This window comes from Somniosus microcephalus, chromosome 6 (genome assembly GCF_052327205.1).
Source record: "Somniosus microcephalus isolate GS21.2 chromosome 6, FLI_Smic_1.0, whole genome shotgun sequence".
Lineage (NCBI taxonomy): Eukaryota > Metazoa > Chordata > Chondrichthyes > Squaliformes > Somniosidae > Somniosus > Somniosus microcephalus.
Window position 1 is genome coordinate 28,920,489 of NC_140992.1, and position 13,383 is coordinate 28,933,871.

Genomic DNA, 13,383 nt, shown 5'->3' on the forward strand with positions numbered 1-13,383 from the left:
TTCTAAGTTTTTATTTCCCTACACAGCCTCTGGAGCAGCAACATGGTATAGTCCCAGACAAAGATGCAGAGTATCTTTTATTTGATCGTGTTGTGAATGTGAGGGAGGACTTCTCTGTTCCTGTTGGTCTTCGAGGAACCATCATAGGAATGAAAGGAGGTGAAGTTTTAAAGAACATAATATTTAGAGATGGTTAAGTGCCATGGTTCAGATGGGGAGAACTCAGATCTTGACCTATTGTAACTGACCACTTGTGGCTTTTTAGACTCGTCTGTTCACTTGCTTGTGATCTATTACAAGTTCAGTTTGGTAAGGCCAGAAACTGCTTTTCTTCAATTTAGTCTGTCTGTTTATGGGAGCCCTGTGTCTCTTGATTGTTGGGACTAAGACTAATTTTCAGTGATTATCTTTGTGGGGACTCTGTCTCGTGTTTCAAATCATTTGTAACCAGGAATAATCATTTTTATATGCGTTTACATTTGAAAGTTTCTTTTTTTAAAACCTTTTTTTAAGTTCATAATTGTATTTAGTAAATAGCTTATGCAAGGTACCTGGAACTATTTTTTGGCCAAGCTATATGGAGAATCCATTGACCCAGTAATTGGGAATCCTTTATTATTTATTTGTCTTTTTTACACCTCTTTCTTTGTACTTTCCTTTTATTTTCTTTCTCATTTCTTATTATTTTCATTATGTCTGCTTCACACCTGGTTTATTGTGTATTGCTTCTGTTCTAATAGTAGAGAAAGAATTCATCCAAAAGCGCACTTAAGCATTCTTAACGTGGTATCTCACATTCTCTCACGTTTCATAGGATATACAGCACAGAAACAGGCCATTCGGCCCAACCAGTCCATGTTGGCATTTATGCTCCACTCGAGCCTCCTCCTGACTTTCCTCATCTAACTCTATCAGCATAACCCTCTCTTCCCTTCTCCCTCATGTGCTTATCTAGCCTCCCCTTAAGTGCATCTATACTATTCGCTTCAACCACTCCCTGTGGTAGCGAGTTCCACATTCTCGCCGCTCTCTGGGTGAAGAGGTTTCTTCTGAATTCCCTATTTGATTTCTTGGTGACTATCTTATATTGATGGCCGTAGTTTTGCTCTTCCCCCCACAAGTGGAAACGCTCTCTCTCTGTCTACTCTATCAAAACCTTTCATAATTTTAAAGACCTCCTCAGCCTTCTCTTTTCTGTTCATTCTCTCTTGATAGGTATACCCTCGCATTTCTGGTACCATCCTTGTAAATCTTTTTTGCACCCTCTCCAGTGCTTCTATATCCTTTTTATAATATGAAGACCAGAATTGTACACAGTACGCCAAGTGTGGTCTAACCTAGGTTCGATGCAAGTTTAGCATAACTTTACTACTTTTCAATTCTATCCCTCCAGAAATAAACCCTAGTGCTTGGTTTGCTTTTTTTTACGGCCTTGTTAACCTGTGTCGCTACTTTTAGTGATTTGTGTATTTGCACTCCGAGATCCCTCTCCCTTTCCTCATATCTTTCTCTCCATTTTATTTCCCACATCAAACTGCTGTTCCCGTCACCTATTCCAACTTCATGCCAGCAGCGTTTAAACTTCTGCTAGCTCTTGCATAACGGTCAGATTGCTGCAAATATTGCTTTTCAGCATCCTGCACAAATTTATTCTTCAAATTCTTACCTCCCGGAATTCTCTACCCAGCTTCCTGACAACACATCTTCCTGTTTTTATTCATGTAGGTGAATGTATAACTGATCCAGTTTGGGGCTATGTTTAATTTCTACAATTCAAATCAAATGAATTTTGTAGAATTATGTTCTTCAGACTCATTATAATAACATGCAATAATATTCATTTAAAATCTCTCTTATTTTGAGAAACTGCTGCCCCTTTTCCTGTCAACCATTTTTAGGTAGTGCATTGGTTGAATCAGCACTGTTTTTAATTAAAAATAAATAAATAATGGGAATAAAGGCGATTTTAATAGCGACAGTTTTAATCAACCAAACTTTATCAAAGTGCCTGATTTTCACCGCCCCCCCCCCCCCCCCCAACTGTTTTTGTGCATTGTAAAGGTCAAGAGTACATGAACTTCTGTAAGCATTGTCTTGAACAAGTTATATTCAAAACAGTCCTCATTTTGGGCTAAAATTGTAAACTATACAGTCTTCTCATTTACTGAATAGTTAAAGTGAAGGCAATCTAGTCCTTTATTGCTAGATTCTTAATGTACTTGTTGAGGGAATGCCACTGTTCTTTTCAATAATACTTTGAATTTGTCTTCTCCGTTGTGTAGCTGAGAGAGAATCTGATGAATTTTATGAAGTATTATTTGATGAAGAATTTCCAGGTGGACTTACCATAAGGTTTGTATGTACTGAAACAGTTGGCTACTTCTCATTAGGGTAAATACTTGAATTTACTGTATTCGTTATACAAATTCATGGGTTTTACTAACTGAAAGATTAATTTCTTTAACTAAAAAAAATTGGTGAAAATCAATCTTGGTTGCCTCTGTGCTGAATGGAAAGATCATTTAACATAGTTACGGTTTGTTCTGTTTTTTTATTTATGGGGCGTGGGAGATGCTCTCATCACTGCATTCATTGCCTAAGAATATTGATACTGTAAGAAATTTGCCGGATGTCTCGATGTAAATTTGCTTGATTTCAGGTTTGATACCACTAACGGCACTACATTTGTCTTTAGATGCTCTCCTGGCCGAGGTTATAGACTCCCGAAGTGTGCCTTAATCAACCTCAGTCATGGTAGCCGCTTGGAGTTTGGAGGCCAGAAAGCAGCAGCATTATTAAAACCACAGCCAGCACCTATACCTCAACATGCTACGTACTCTTCCTCACAGTCTAGTGCTCAGAAAGTGTCGACAGGAGGCCTGAACCACTCCCCACGCTCCCTATTTGTACCTACACAGGTAAAGTAACGTAACTGTTAATGAACCGATTAAACAAAAACTGCAGATGCTGGAAATCTGAAAGAACAGAAAATGCTGGCAGCACTCAACAGGTCAGGTATTATCTGTGGAGAAACAGATGAGTTAACATCTCCAAGTGTGGGCGCTTTGTCACAGGTATTGACAAGCGCTTTGATGAAGAATCTGCATGCAAAACATTAACTTGCCCGTTTTTTCGACAAATGCTGTCTGACCTGCTTGACTGTTTCCTGCCTTTTCTGTTTTTGTTAATTCACTGAACTGATTCTCTAGATCTGGTGAGCCTGCTGGTCTTGCATGAGTACAACTTCATTACCATAATAGAAGAAATCTAATTTCAATGGCTAAGTGATACGTTGCTATGCTTTGCCACAGATTGGTAAGAGTCCAGTTTGATCCTAATACAGTACATAGATATTTTACATAGAATTAACAGTACCAAAACAGGCCATTTGGCTCAACTGGTCAATGCCGGTGCTTATGCTGCACACGAGCCTCCTCCCGTTGATGATGGGAGCCCACAGATGGACGGAAAGAGAAGACTTGCTCATATTGCTGCAGCCCCTGCTGCCTCTTATGTGACAGTTTTTCTTCCACCTATCTTGGGCACCACACATGACTAGCTGATGAAGCTGCAAATGAACAGAAATGCTGTGCATGTAGATGACTTTATGCTTGTCCAAATGTCATATTTTTCTGACTCCTTAATTTTTTTTGTGGTTTTCTGATGGAGAATTAAAGTAATAGCTACTGGTTGGGGGTATAATTGTAAAAAACCCAGGTTTTCAGTGTTTCCCACATACCTATGTTCTGCTCGGGTGTCTGAATTAATTTGGCCATCATAGCAAAGAGTGAGGTGGGTCTGCGTCATTTTGGAGTCTGTAGCGATGCAGCATTGTGTCAAGTCACCTTGCACCATTTGTGTCTCAAGGATCATATTTTTATATAGTAATTTAGACTTCGGTTACTGTAAACTAGTCCTGAGATACCCATAATGAGTTCCTAGTTCTGGGAGTCACCAAGATGAAGTATGGAAACACCACATTATGTTGAATTGGTTTGAAATGTTTTTTTTGGTGTAGAAATACATATTCCAAATTTGGGTGAAGATTTAGTTCATTTTATCAAAAATAATATTTTATGGGATGCTGTACACCTGTGAATTTTATCATTTAGCAGCTGAATGGAAGACAACCATATATCAGGGCAGAAAATCAGAGCAATCAAATCAACCAACAGAAAACAAATGGCCCCTCTGGCTTTCATCGAAATGATGAGCACCAGCGCAAAGGAGGATCTGCTAAACCGGTAGGAAAGATGTTAACTACTTAAACCCATTATTTGGTAGTGCATGAATATATTTTTTTTAAAGTAATAGTGAATTCTGTGCTCCTCGTGCTTCTCTTCCTCTACCCCTCCTGCATGCACACATACAGGAACTGAAAATGTTCTGCATTTGCCCTAGATAGTGATTATAGAACATTTTTGCTGTGTATTAGCAGCAAGCCCTCCAATGTAGTATTCACTGATGCACTGGTGTGAAATAGCCACTTCCTAAATTGGCAGTCCTTATCTCTCTGGTGGTTGTAAGTGTACAAGTGAATTGAGCTTTACCATTCTCCTTCAGTTGCCACTGGCTGCGAGTTACTAGCATCAAATAGCCAATCATTTGGTACTTATTGGTGAACTCACTCAAAGTCACAGTGATGGCTATGAGAAATGTCACTCTGGTGTGGTAGAAGGTAACACAACTGACTTTGGAAATATTCATTTTATATTGGTTAACCCTATTTGCTTATTGAACATTGCCAGCAGATTCAACATTCTTATTACAATCAGTTGCTATGTACTGTTGAATATAGAATGGAATTCCAAAATGAGCACTAGTTGTTGTTTTTCCTTATGGCAACTGATTTACTACTTGAGCTGAACTCCATTTTATTGATATTGTAGGGCCAGTTGAAACCTGATGATGAATTCTCCAATGTATGGCAGTCCTTGCAGAGCAATTTTGGAATTTCTCCCCTCCCCATACAGAGCCATTCTCGCACTGCAGATTTAGCCTGCAAACCCTCTTCAGTTTGGCAAGAAAAGGTAAGCATAATTCTAATGTCAGTTTCAAATGAGCAATGTTTGGCATATTTTAACTACAGTACATTCACCATGCCTTCGGAAGAGGTTTAAAACCATGTTAAAGTAAACCGTCGAAGTAACAAGCCACTTTCGCTGCATTTTTGCATGCTAATTAAAGGGTGTACGCTGTTTCATTATAAAGACTGTAGCATGTTTAATATTTCTGATATCCTGGGTAAAATACCTCCTGTAGATTTGTTGAAAAAGTAAGCTCGAGGATCATAAAATCCAATGTATCGGATAGATTGTAAATTTTTTTTAAATAGTCACATTAACCATTTTAAGCTGACTGGGAAAAGATCCCTCACGCAGAGTGCATGAAGATGTGATGTGCATTGAACTGTACAGCGTTTTATTTTGGGCTAAGTGTGTACACACTTCACTTTCACTCTTTTCTACCTTTTCAAGGCTGTGTCTGGGTCAGCATCCGTTTCAGGGTTTCAGGCCCAAAATCCCAATTCGACAGAAAACAAAATGCAACCATTCAAAACAGATGGGCAGCAAAAACAGAGATGGGTACCATCAGAGCAACTGGCATGTGCCAGGAAAGGTAACCATTGGAAATGCACTGCAAGTAAAACAATGTGGTTATGGGTAAATTGTTAACGATGCCAGAAATTATTGGCAACTCAACTATTTTGGAAATTAACCCGTTTCAATCAGTGCTGATAATGAGATTAAATCTACGTACTTCCTGTGGTAAATTAAAAAGTTCTGTTGCAAGTGTTCCGTTTTTTAATTTGATACCATTTCATGAATAAAGGATAGTAAAGGGACTGCTTTCAAAGAGCCATAGGGTGAGAAATTCGGTATCGCCCTGTTTTGGGGCGCAATTATCGTCCGGGCGCAAAGTTTAGCGCCTGGCGCTAATTATCGCCTCCCACTGCAAACTTGGCTTCTATTACCCCTGGAGGTGATTGGAGTGCTAAATCAGGCACTACACACCTCTCAAGGCGCTAACGCCGAGGAGCGGGGAGCTACCTCAGAGCGCTGGCGAAGCTCATGTGATGTCAGTCAGCAATGGAACACAGACGCACTGGCGCCGGCCAGTTCTTAAAGGGGAGGGTCGATCTTGCTCTCCATCCACATCCTGCTCATTGCAGCCTTGAATCTCGGCCTGGAGAGACCTGTACATCAAATCTGCTGGAAAGAACAATGGAGAGGCCCAGGGAAAGAGCTCAGAGTGCAGCCCCCATAGTCTCCTAAATCGATGCAAGGAAGGTCAAATCAAAATGAACCTGCAAAGTGCTGCTCAGTACCCAAAACTCCTCCACACAGCGTTGAATCTCTCCAGAAGTGTGTCTGTCTCTCTCTCCGAATGCGTGGTGCAAAATTGTCGCCGACAAAAAAAGGCAGGAAGCGGTCACCTTTAAATAGCGCTCCCCTAGTCCTTTCCCGACTGCAAAACGCTCCCCTCAACCTGTCGTTGCTAGTGGTAAGGCGGGGGGCGCCGCTAGCGGTAAGGCAGGGGGCGCCACTCAATTTCCGGTCCGGGGTGTTACGCGCTCCACTAACGTCACGATCTGCGGGTGCAGGAGATTGTGGCGATAGTGTTTAGCACCGCCGCAAAATGTCTGGTCAATTTCGTGAGCGGCGCAAACATCGCCTCTTGGGGCGCTAACTGGAGGCGCAAAGCAACCGAATTTTCCCCCCGCAGAATTTGAAATTTTTAGCTCTATACTGACAAACGGGTTACTTTATATACTACTGTAGCAGGGATTACTTTTCTTCAAGTTGATTAGAAGTGCTAATCCAGTACATGAAGTCCACAGTACTGTGGAGAAGAACTACATCTGTCCTGCCCCTGTTTGAGCAACCAAGTTTGAGGAAGGTGGTGATTATAGTGGGTGTGTCACACTACAAGACATGTGAGAAAAAGGATGGAATTAAGTATAGGATTTAACCTCCCACCCTTCACCATGGTTTTGGAATGATCTGTTCATCTTTTGTCATACAGATTTTGACCAGATTTTTTCATAACCGATTAGTTTTTTCATTATGTACATTGTTTCTTTCTAAATTGTGCATAGTTCCCTGAAATCAACAAATCTAATATTGGTTATAAAACTCAAAAATGCTGGAAACATTCAGCAGGTCAGGCAACATCTGTGGAGAGAGAAACAGTTAACGTTTCAGGTCGGTGACCTTTTCATCAGAGCTCTAATATTGCTGATGGTCTTTGATTGAACACTGAATATGAGACATTTGAAGGAAAATCTTAGATAAGGTGAAATTTTACGAGTAAGCAAAATTTTAAACTCCTCAATTCTGTTTTTGTTTATTTAAATTTTATGTTTTGAATGTCATTGTGCTGGAGGTAGACATTGTATTGAATTAAAATACTCTTGTAAAAGTGATGACTAATGAATAGAGAATTGATATGGGCATGTGGCTTTCATATTATGTTCTGAACAGGTCGTTTTTATTCCAAGTTATTTGTGTGTAATACATTTTTAAAAGTAATGTTTGAGATTTTAACAAATTTATTATATATTAGTACTATATATGCAGTGAATGGGAAAATTTGCCTATATTGCAAAGAAAATGGGCACTTCTGTGTTTGATAAAGGAAGCATCTTATTAAGGGGTCCAGTGATGAGTCCAAAAGCAAGCCTCCTGATCTATCCAGGAGTATCCCACATCAGCTATATCAACTTCCACTCCGTGTTATAGAGAAACTCCTGACTTCCTGACTGTACGATTCCATTATGTTGTCTAGAGCGATCAGAGGTGATCTGCGATACTTCCAGATGACTTCTAAAGTTATATCATAGAAAGGCAGCTAGTGGTGGAAGTCTCATACCAGTTGGCACAAGTTTAAAAATCATTAACTTCTGGGCTGCTGGAGCCTATTTCACTTTACCAGCTTTTCCAGTTTCCATTTCTACCTGCCATACCTCCTCAGCTATTCACACGTTCTCAAGAGTGTGTCGCCACTGCAAGAAAGCAGGATATGTGGTGGCCTCCTGCACTGCAGTCATCTGTAGGAACTGTAGACAGGAAAGCCACCAGACAAAGGACTGTAAGCTGCATTCTGTACTGCGAGGCAAGTTATCTCGACAGGGCCTGCACAAAACGTAGCTTTTCCTGCGTATAGTGTCTCTTAAATTTCTCTCATTATGCTTCCTATTGTCAATCAACTCCTGTTTTTCCGTTTAAGCACTTTACAAGTCATTCTACTTCATCATGTGTTTTCCCCTCCTTCCCTTTATTATTTAATGCTGTTCATCGGTATTTTTTTCCACAGTTCTGAAGGTTCTACACTTGAACCATTAACTTATCTGTTCTCTCCGCAGATACTGATTGACCTGTTGAGTGTTTCTAGCATTTTATACTACTTATCTGTTTAGCTATTCCATTTTTAATATCACAGCATTCATTGCAAATAAACTGGCTCATGTTGTCTGTGTGCCAGAACACTTTGTATGTACAGTACTTTGTATTTCTGAAAATTAAAACTCATTATCTTGCATCTTCTAGCAAAAGAGGACAACTCTGAAAGTTTCAAGGCAAGAACTCGTGGACCTGAAAACTCTGGCCAATCACAGCCGTCACTTTCCAAACTGCAAAGTAAACAGGTATCTACGTATTTTAGAATTGTAACTTGGGGATTTTGATATACTAAAGTCTGGATCCAGCACATGTACATTCCAGCATTTATAAGACCAAAATCTGAAGGGATAGTACACTGTACATTACACAAGACAATCGTTGTCTGAGCAAACTGGTGTCTCCTTTTACTTTTGTTGAAATTAGCAAAAGGAGGAAAATATAACCCTTTGTCCACATTTCTTTAGCAGGGGAGGGCATAAATCATGGCCTTGAATTGTTCAATCAGAAAAGGATTTTTAATTAGACATACTGTATTTGAGTTTACCAGCACAAAGGAAGCATGAAATACTTGTGAAACATTACAGGTGTTTACTGGGAATAGTAAACCATGTATGAAAATTCTAAGAAGGAATGAAGAGGCAAATGAACAGAAGCCTGCAGTGGTAAATTGCCAGCCGTCTGCATCAATACAAGGGAATATTTCCTCCACAAAGGTAAGCAGCCCGCATGCAACATCAAACATGTAGATGTTCGGAGGCATTATCCCATGGTTGGGTGGCGAGGGTGGATGTTTAGGTTTTTTGAACTGGGGATGGTACAAATAACTCGGTGAATGATTGATTGATTATTTGGAATTTTATTATTTCAATATGTAGTAGTAGGAGTGGAATATTGGGTGTTTTAGTCGGCTGGAAAAGGAACTTTTGATTTCCAGGACCAGGATTTGAATTGAAAAATGTTGTGATGTATCTCCAACAGTAGCATAAACAGAGGCTTGGGCACAAGTTGGTTACTTGCTCTTTGGGCCAAAGAAAGCACTGAAGGTTAAGAGTGAGAAACTAAAATGGGTTGGGAGGGTAGCCAGAAAGAGAAATAACTATTCATTTGTTACTATATTATTTATAGTTGATCTCCTGTAGCATTGCACAGGGGGAGTTTAAGACCAAGTGCGGTCTTTGGCAGAAGTTGTGTTACAGGGCAGGGGATGATTTAACTAGGGTCATTCTGTGCTTAGGATAGATAGAGAGAAGCTATTTCCTCTGGTGGGTGAGTCCAGAACAAGGGGGGGGGGGGGATTATATTAAATATAGAACTAGGCCGTTCAGGGGTAATGTCAAAAAGCAATTCTTCACACACACGGTAGCGGAAATCTGGAACTCTTTCCCCCCCAAAAAAAGCTGTTGGGTCAATTGAAAATGTAATAACTGGGATTGCTAGATTTTTGTTCGGTAATGGTATTAAGGGATATAGAACCAAGGCGGGCAAATGGAGTGAATATACCGATCAGCTATGATCAAATTGAATGGCGGAACAGGCTCGAGGAGCTGAATGGCTTACTCCTGTTCCTTATCCAGTTGACTGGAAGTGAATGCAGGTATAAGATTTTTAATATAGGTAGATAAGAGAGAAAGGAAATTTACTTCCAATTGAATTGTGCACCCAACTAAGTATGAAAGGTCCACTAATGTGGTCAGATGGTGCAATGATGTTGCTCTCCTGTGATCTGAACAACAAAAGCACCAAATGTAAAAGCATCTGTGGATGTATCTGACAAATGAGATCAGGTGCTATTAAAATGGAAGTTATTTTTCTTTGTTTGTCTCTCTTTTCCCCCTCCTCCCCCTGCCCGCCAGCTTTCCTGTCTGTATGTATGGGGGCTTGCACTTAGTACTTACTAGTCTTTAAACTTTAATTCTTCTGATCACCTTAAATTTGCATGTAAGTGTGTATTTTGTCACTACAAAAACAATAACAACTTGTATTTATATAGTGCCTTTAATGTAGTAAACGTCCCAAGGCACTTAACAGGAGCATTATGAAACAAAATTTGACACCAAGCCACATATTAGGGCAGATGACCAAAAGCTTGGACAAAGAGGTAGGTTTTAAGGAGGGTCTTAAAGGAGAATAGAGGAGCGGAGAAGTTTAGGGAGGGAATTTGAGAGCTTAGGGCCTTTGCACCTGAAGGCATGGCCACTAATGGTTGAGCGATTAAAATCAAGGATGTCAAGAGGCCAGAATTGGAGGAGCGCAGATATCTCGGAAGGTTTAGGGCTGGAGGAGATTAGAGATGGGAAGAGGCAAGGCCATGGAAGGATTTGAAAACAAGGATGAGAATTTTAAAATCGAGGCGTTGTTCACAGCGTATGTCTTTCTATTATGTATGTCTTCTCATTTTGGCTTGGCTATAAAGTTACTTGTTCAAGATGACCATCAAAAGGTTGTGAGGGGGCTTGATCTGGTGGATGCGGTGAGGATGTTTCCACTGATGGGTGAGATTAGAACTAGGGGATATAATCTTAGAATAAGGGGCTGCCCTTTCAAAACTGAGATGAGGAGAAACTTCTTCACTCAGAGGGTAGTAAATCTATGGAATTTGCTACCCCAGAGAGCTGTGGAAGCTGCGACATTAAATAAATTTAAAATGGAGATAGACATTTTCCTCGCAGATAAGGGAATTAGGGGTTACGGGGAGAGGGCAGGGAAGTGGACGTGAGTCTAGATTCAGATCAGCCACGATCCTATTGAATGGCGGAGCAGGCCCGAGGGGCCGTATGGCCTACTCCTGCTCCTATTTCTTATGTTTTCTGTTTCAAGACGAGTTTGATTTTTGTTTTTCAAGAGCCCTGGTAGGCTGAGCTGTCTTGTGGATCTTTTCATACAATTTTTTTCCATTCTAATGCTGGTTATTTTGTGATATTGTCGTCGTCCTTCACACTTCTATAATGAAAATTTGTTGTTTGCAAATAATCTCAATGGGATACAGTTTTACCAAAATGGTCTGTTTTGCCCTTGCAGGCTAAGCTAGTCTCACAGTGATTTAACTCTCACCATGTTTGCATTTCCTCTCTTTTTATTTTCGATATATATTTTAAACATTTCAGAGATTTTTTAAATATTTGCAGTTCATTTGTATTGCTTTTAGAATTTCTAACTATTCTTTGTAGTTCTGCAGTTTTACTTTAGTTTGTATTTAATGTTCTCGTACAATGTATCAACAGGTACCATCTGAATTTGAGGAACTGTTAGTTTCATTAAAAGCACCTAGTGAACAGGTGGGAAAAGATGCACAAGGCTCACAATCCAAAGAAAGCCAGGGAATCACAGGAGAACCTCTATCCCCACAGTCTTTTGCAATGGTATGAATTGTCAATTTCTGAGCTTGAGTTGGATATTTTTTGTTAACATTTTAAAGCCACAACATTTTAAAGCAGCAAAATTTAAAAGAGGAAAAAAACTGTGATAACTGCTGTATTTGGGCATCTATGAGAAAAGAAATTGGTGAATCCATGGCATTAATTTCTCCATCCTGTTCTTTCTGATGAGTTATGGTTATTAGTCAAATTATGCAACAACTATTGGTCTCCTGTCGAGTAGTGTGGAGCATGGTTATGATGTTTAGCTGCAAATATTGAGCAGTCTCATAAGATTTAGGAACTGGAGTAGGCCATACAGCCCCTCGAGCCTGCTCCTCCATTCAGTAGGATCATGGCTGATCTTCGACCTTAACGCCACTTTCCCCCGCCCGATCCCCATATCCCTTGATTCCCTAAGAGTCCAAAAATCTATCTTCTCTCAGCCTTGACTGTACTCAATGATTCAGCAGTCTCTTTAGGGCAATTCCTCAAGAAATCTCTGGAGAAAGTGATCCAAACAGGCACATCTAGACAATTATAGCAGCGTGTAAATTTGAGGTTGCTGAGAGATTAATTCTACCTGCTTGTAAATTAGGCAACAGGTCAGAAGAACTTGGCATTCTGCCAATTTTTAAAAAAAATTACGGTTATTTTGCATCTGTACAGTGCCGGACACTCGCTAGATGCAAGGCATTATTTATTTATATGGTGCATCCAGCACATGATTTGTCCATCACAATTCAGGCATCAACCCTTACTGTAAGCAAATCTCACCTGATCGCACATGATCAGCTCATATTTTATCATAAAACTGGAACATCCCAATCGGCCAGTAGTAATCAGAAATGAAAAGCAGCAGTCAGGATTTTTTTTTAAGGAAATCAGTAACAGCAACATTAAAAAAATTGAACTAATCAAATCACAAAATATTATCTGTCTTGGTTTCTCTACTATACTGAGTACTTCCTACTGGAAGTAAGACTGTAGCATAATAAGTGATATACCTATCAATTCGTCCAATAAAAGGCGACGAGTTAGGAACGTAACTAAAGGTTTTTATTGACTAAATAACAGAGCCCACCCTCGTGGGTGATCGGGTCCAACAAGGAGGAATACCAGCCAGTCGACTACCTTTATACCTGGGCAGGTAGGTGGAGCCATGGGCGGAGTCAGAGGTGGTCAGCCCAGGTATAACAGCGCGACAAGAGGCGACCTCGTATCGTGATACAACAGTGATAACGGTGATAACAATACAACAGTGATAACTATAGTGTAACGATAAAAGTGGTTTACCACATTCACCCCTTGTTTAGATTTGAGTCCGGCGGGGTGAAGTGTACTACCAGTTCTGGTATGTCAGTCTGTCCGGAGGCCTCGTAAGCCTCTCCGATCGTCGCAGCGGCGGTGCTGCATTATCCGGTGTTAGTGCTGGTGTCTGCGTGGTCGGCGAAGGCTCGTGGGGTTCCGGCATGCCGTCTACCTGGGCTGGAATTGGGGGGGTGGTGGGGGGGGGTAAAGGTGGTGTCTCCGGAGTGCCCGAGGGTGCGAGGTCTCGTAAGGAGACAGTGTCCTCCCGCCCGTCTGGGTAAGCCACGTAGGCGTACTGGGGGTTGGCGTGCAGGAGG

General features: G+C 40.6%; 1 protein-coding gene across 1 annotated transcript in view; it reads left to right on the top strand.

The window, feature by feature from the left end:
• Positions 1–13,383, top strand: part of xrn1 (5'-3' exoribonuclease 1) — a 144,801-nt gene that overhangs the window by 99,864 nt on the left and 31,554 nt on the right. The window contains exons 27-35 of the mRNA XM_085989602.1: positions 27–159; positions 2,283–2,352; positions 2,696–2,918; positions 4,113–4,244; positions 4,890–5,030; positions 5,478–5,619; positions 8,550–8,647; positions 8,987–9,115; positions 11,624–11,761. Of these exons, the coding sequence (XP_085845728.1) occupies positions 27–159; positions 2,283–2,352; positions 2,696–2,918; positions 4,113–4,244; positions 4,890–5,030; positions 5,478–5,619; positions 8,550–8,647; positions 8,987–9,115; positions 11,624–11,761 (1,206 nt within the window). The remainder of the gene's footprint in view (positions 1–26; positions 160–2,282; positions 2,353–2,695; positions 2,919–4,112; positions 4,245–4,889; positions 5,031–5,477; positions 5,620–8,549; positions 8,648–8,986; positions 9,116–11,623; positions 11,762–13,383) is intronic.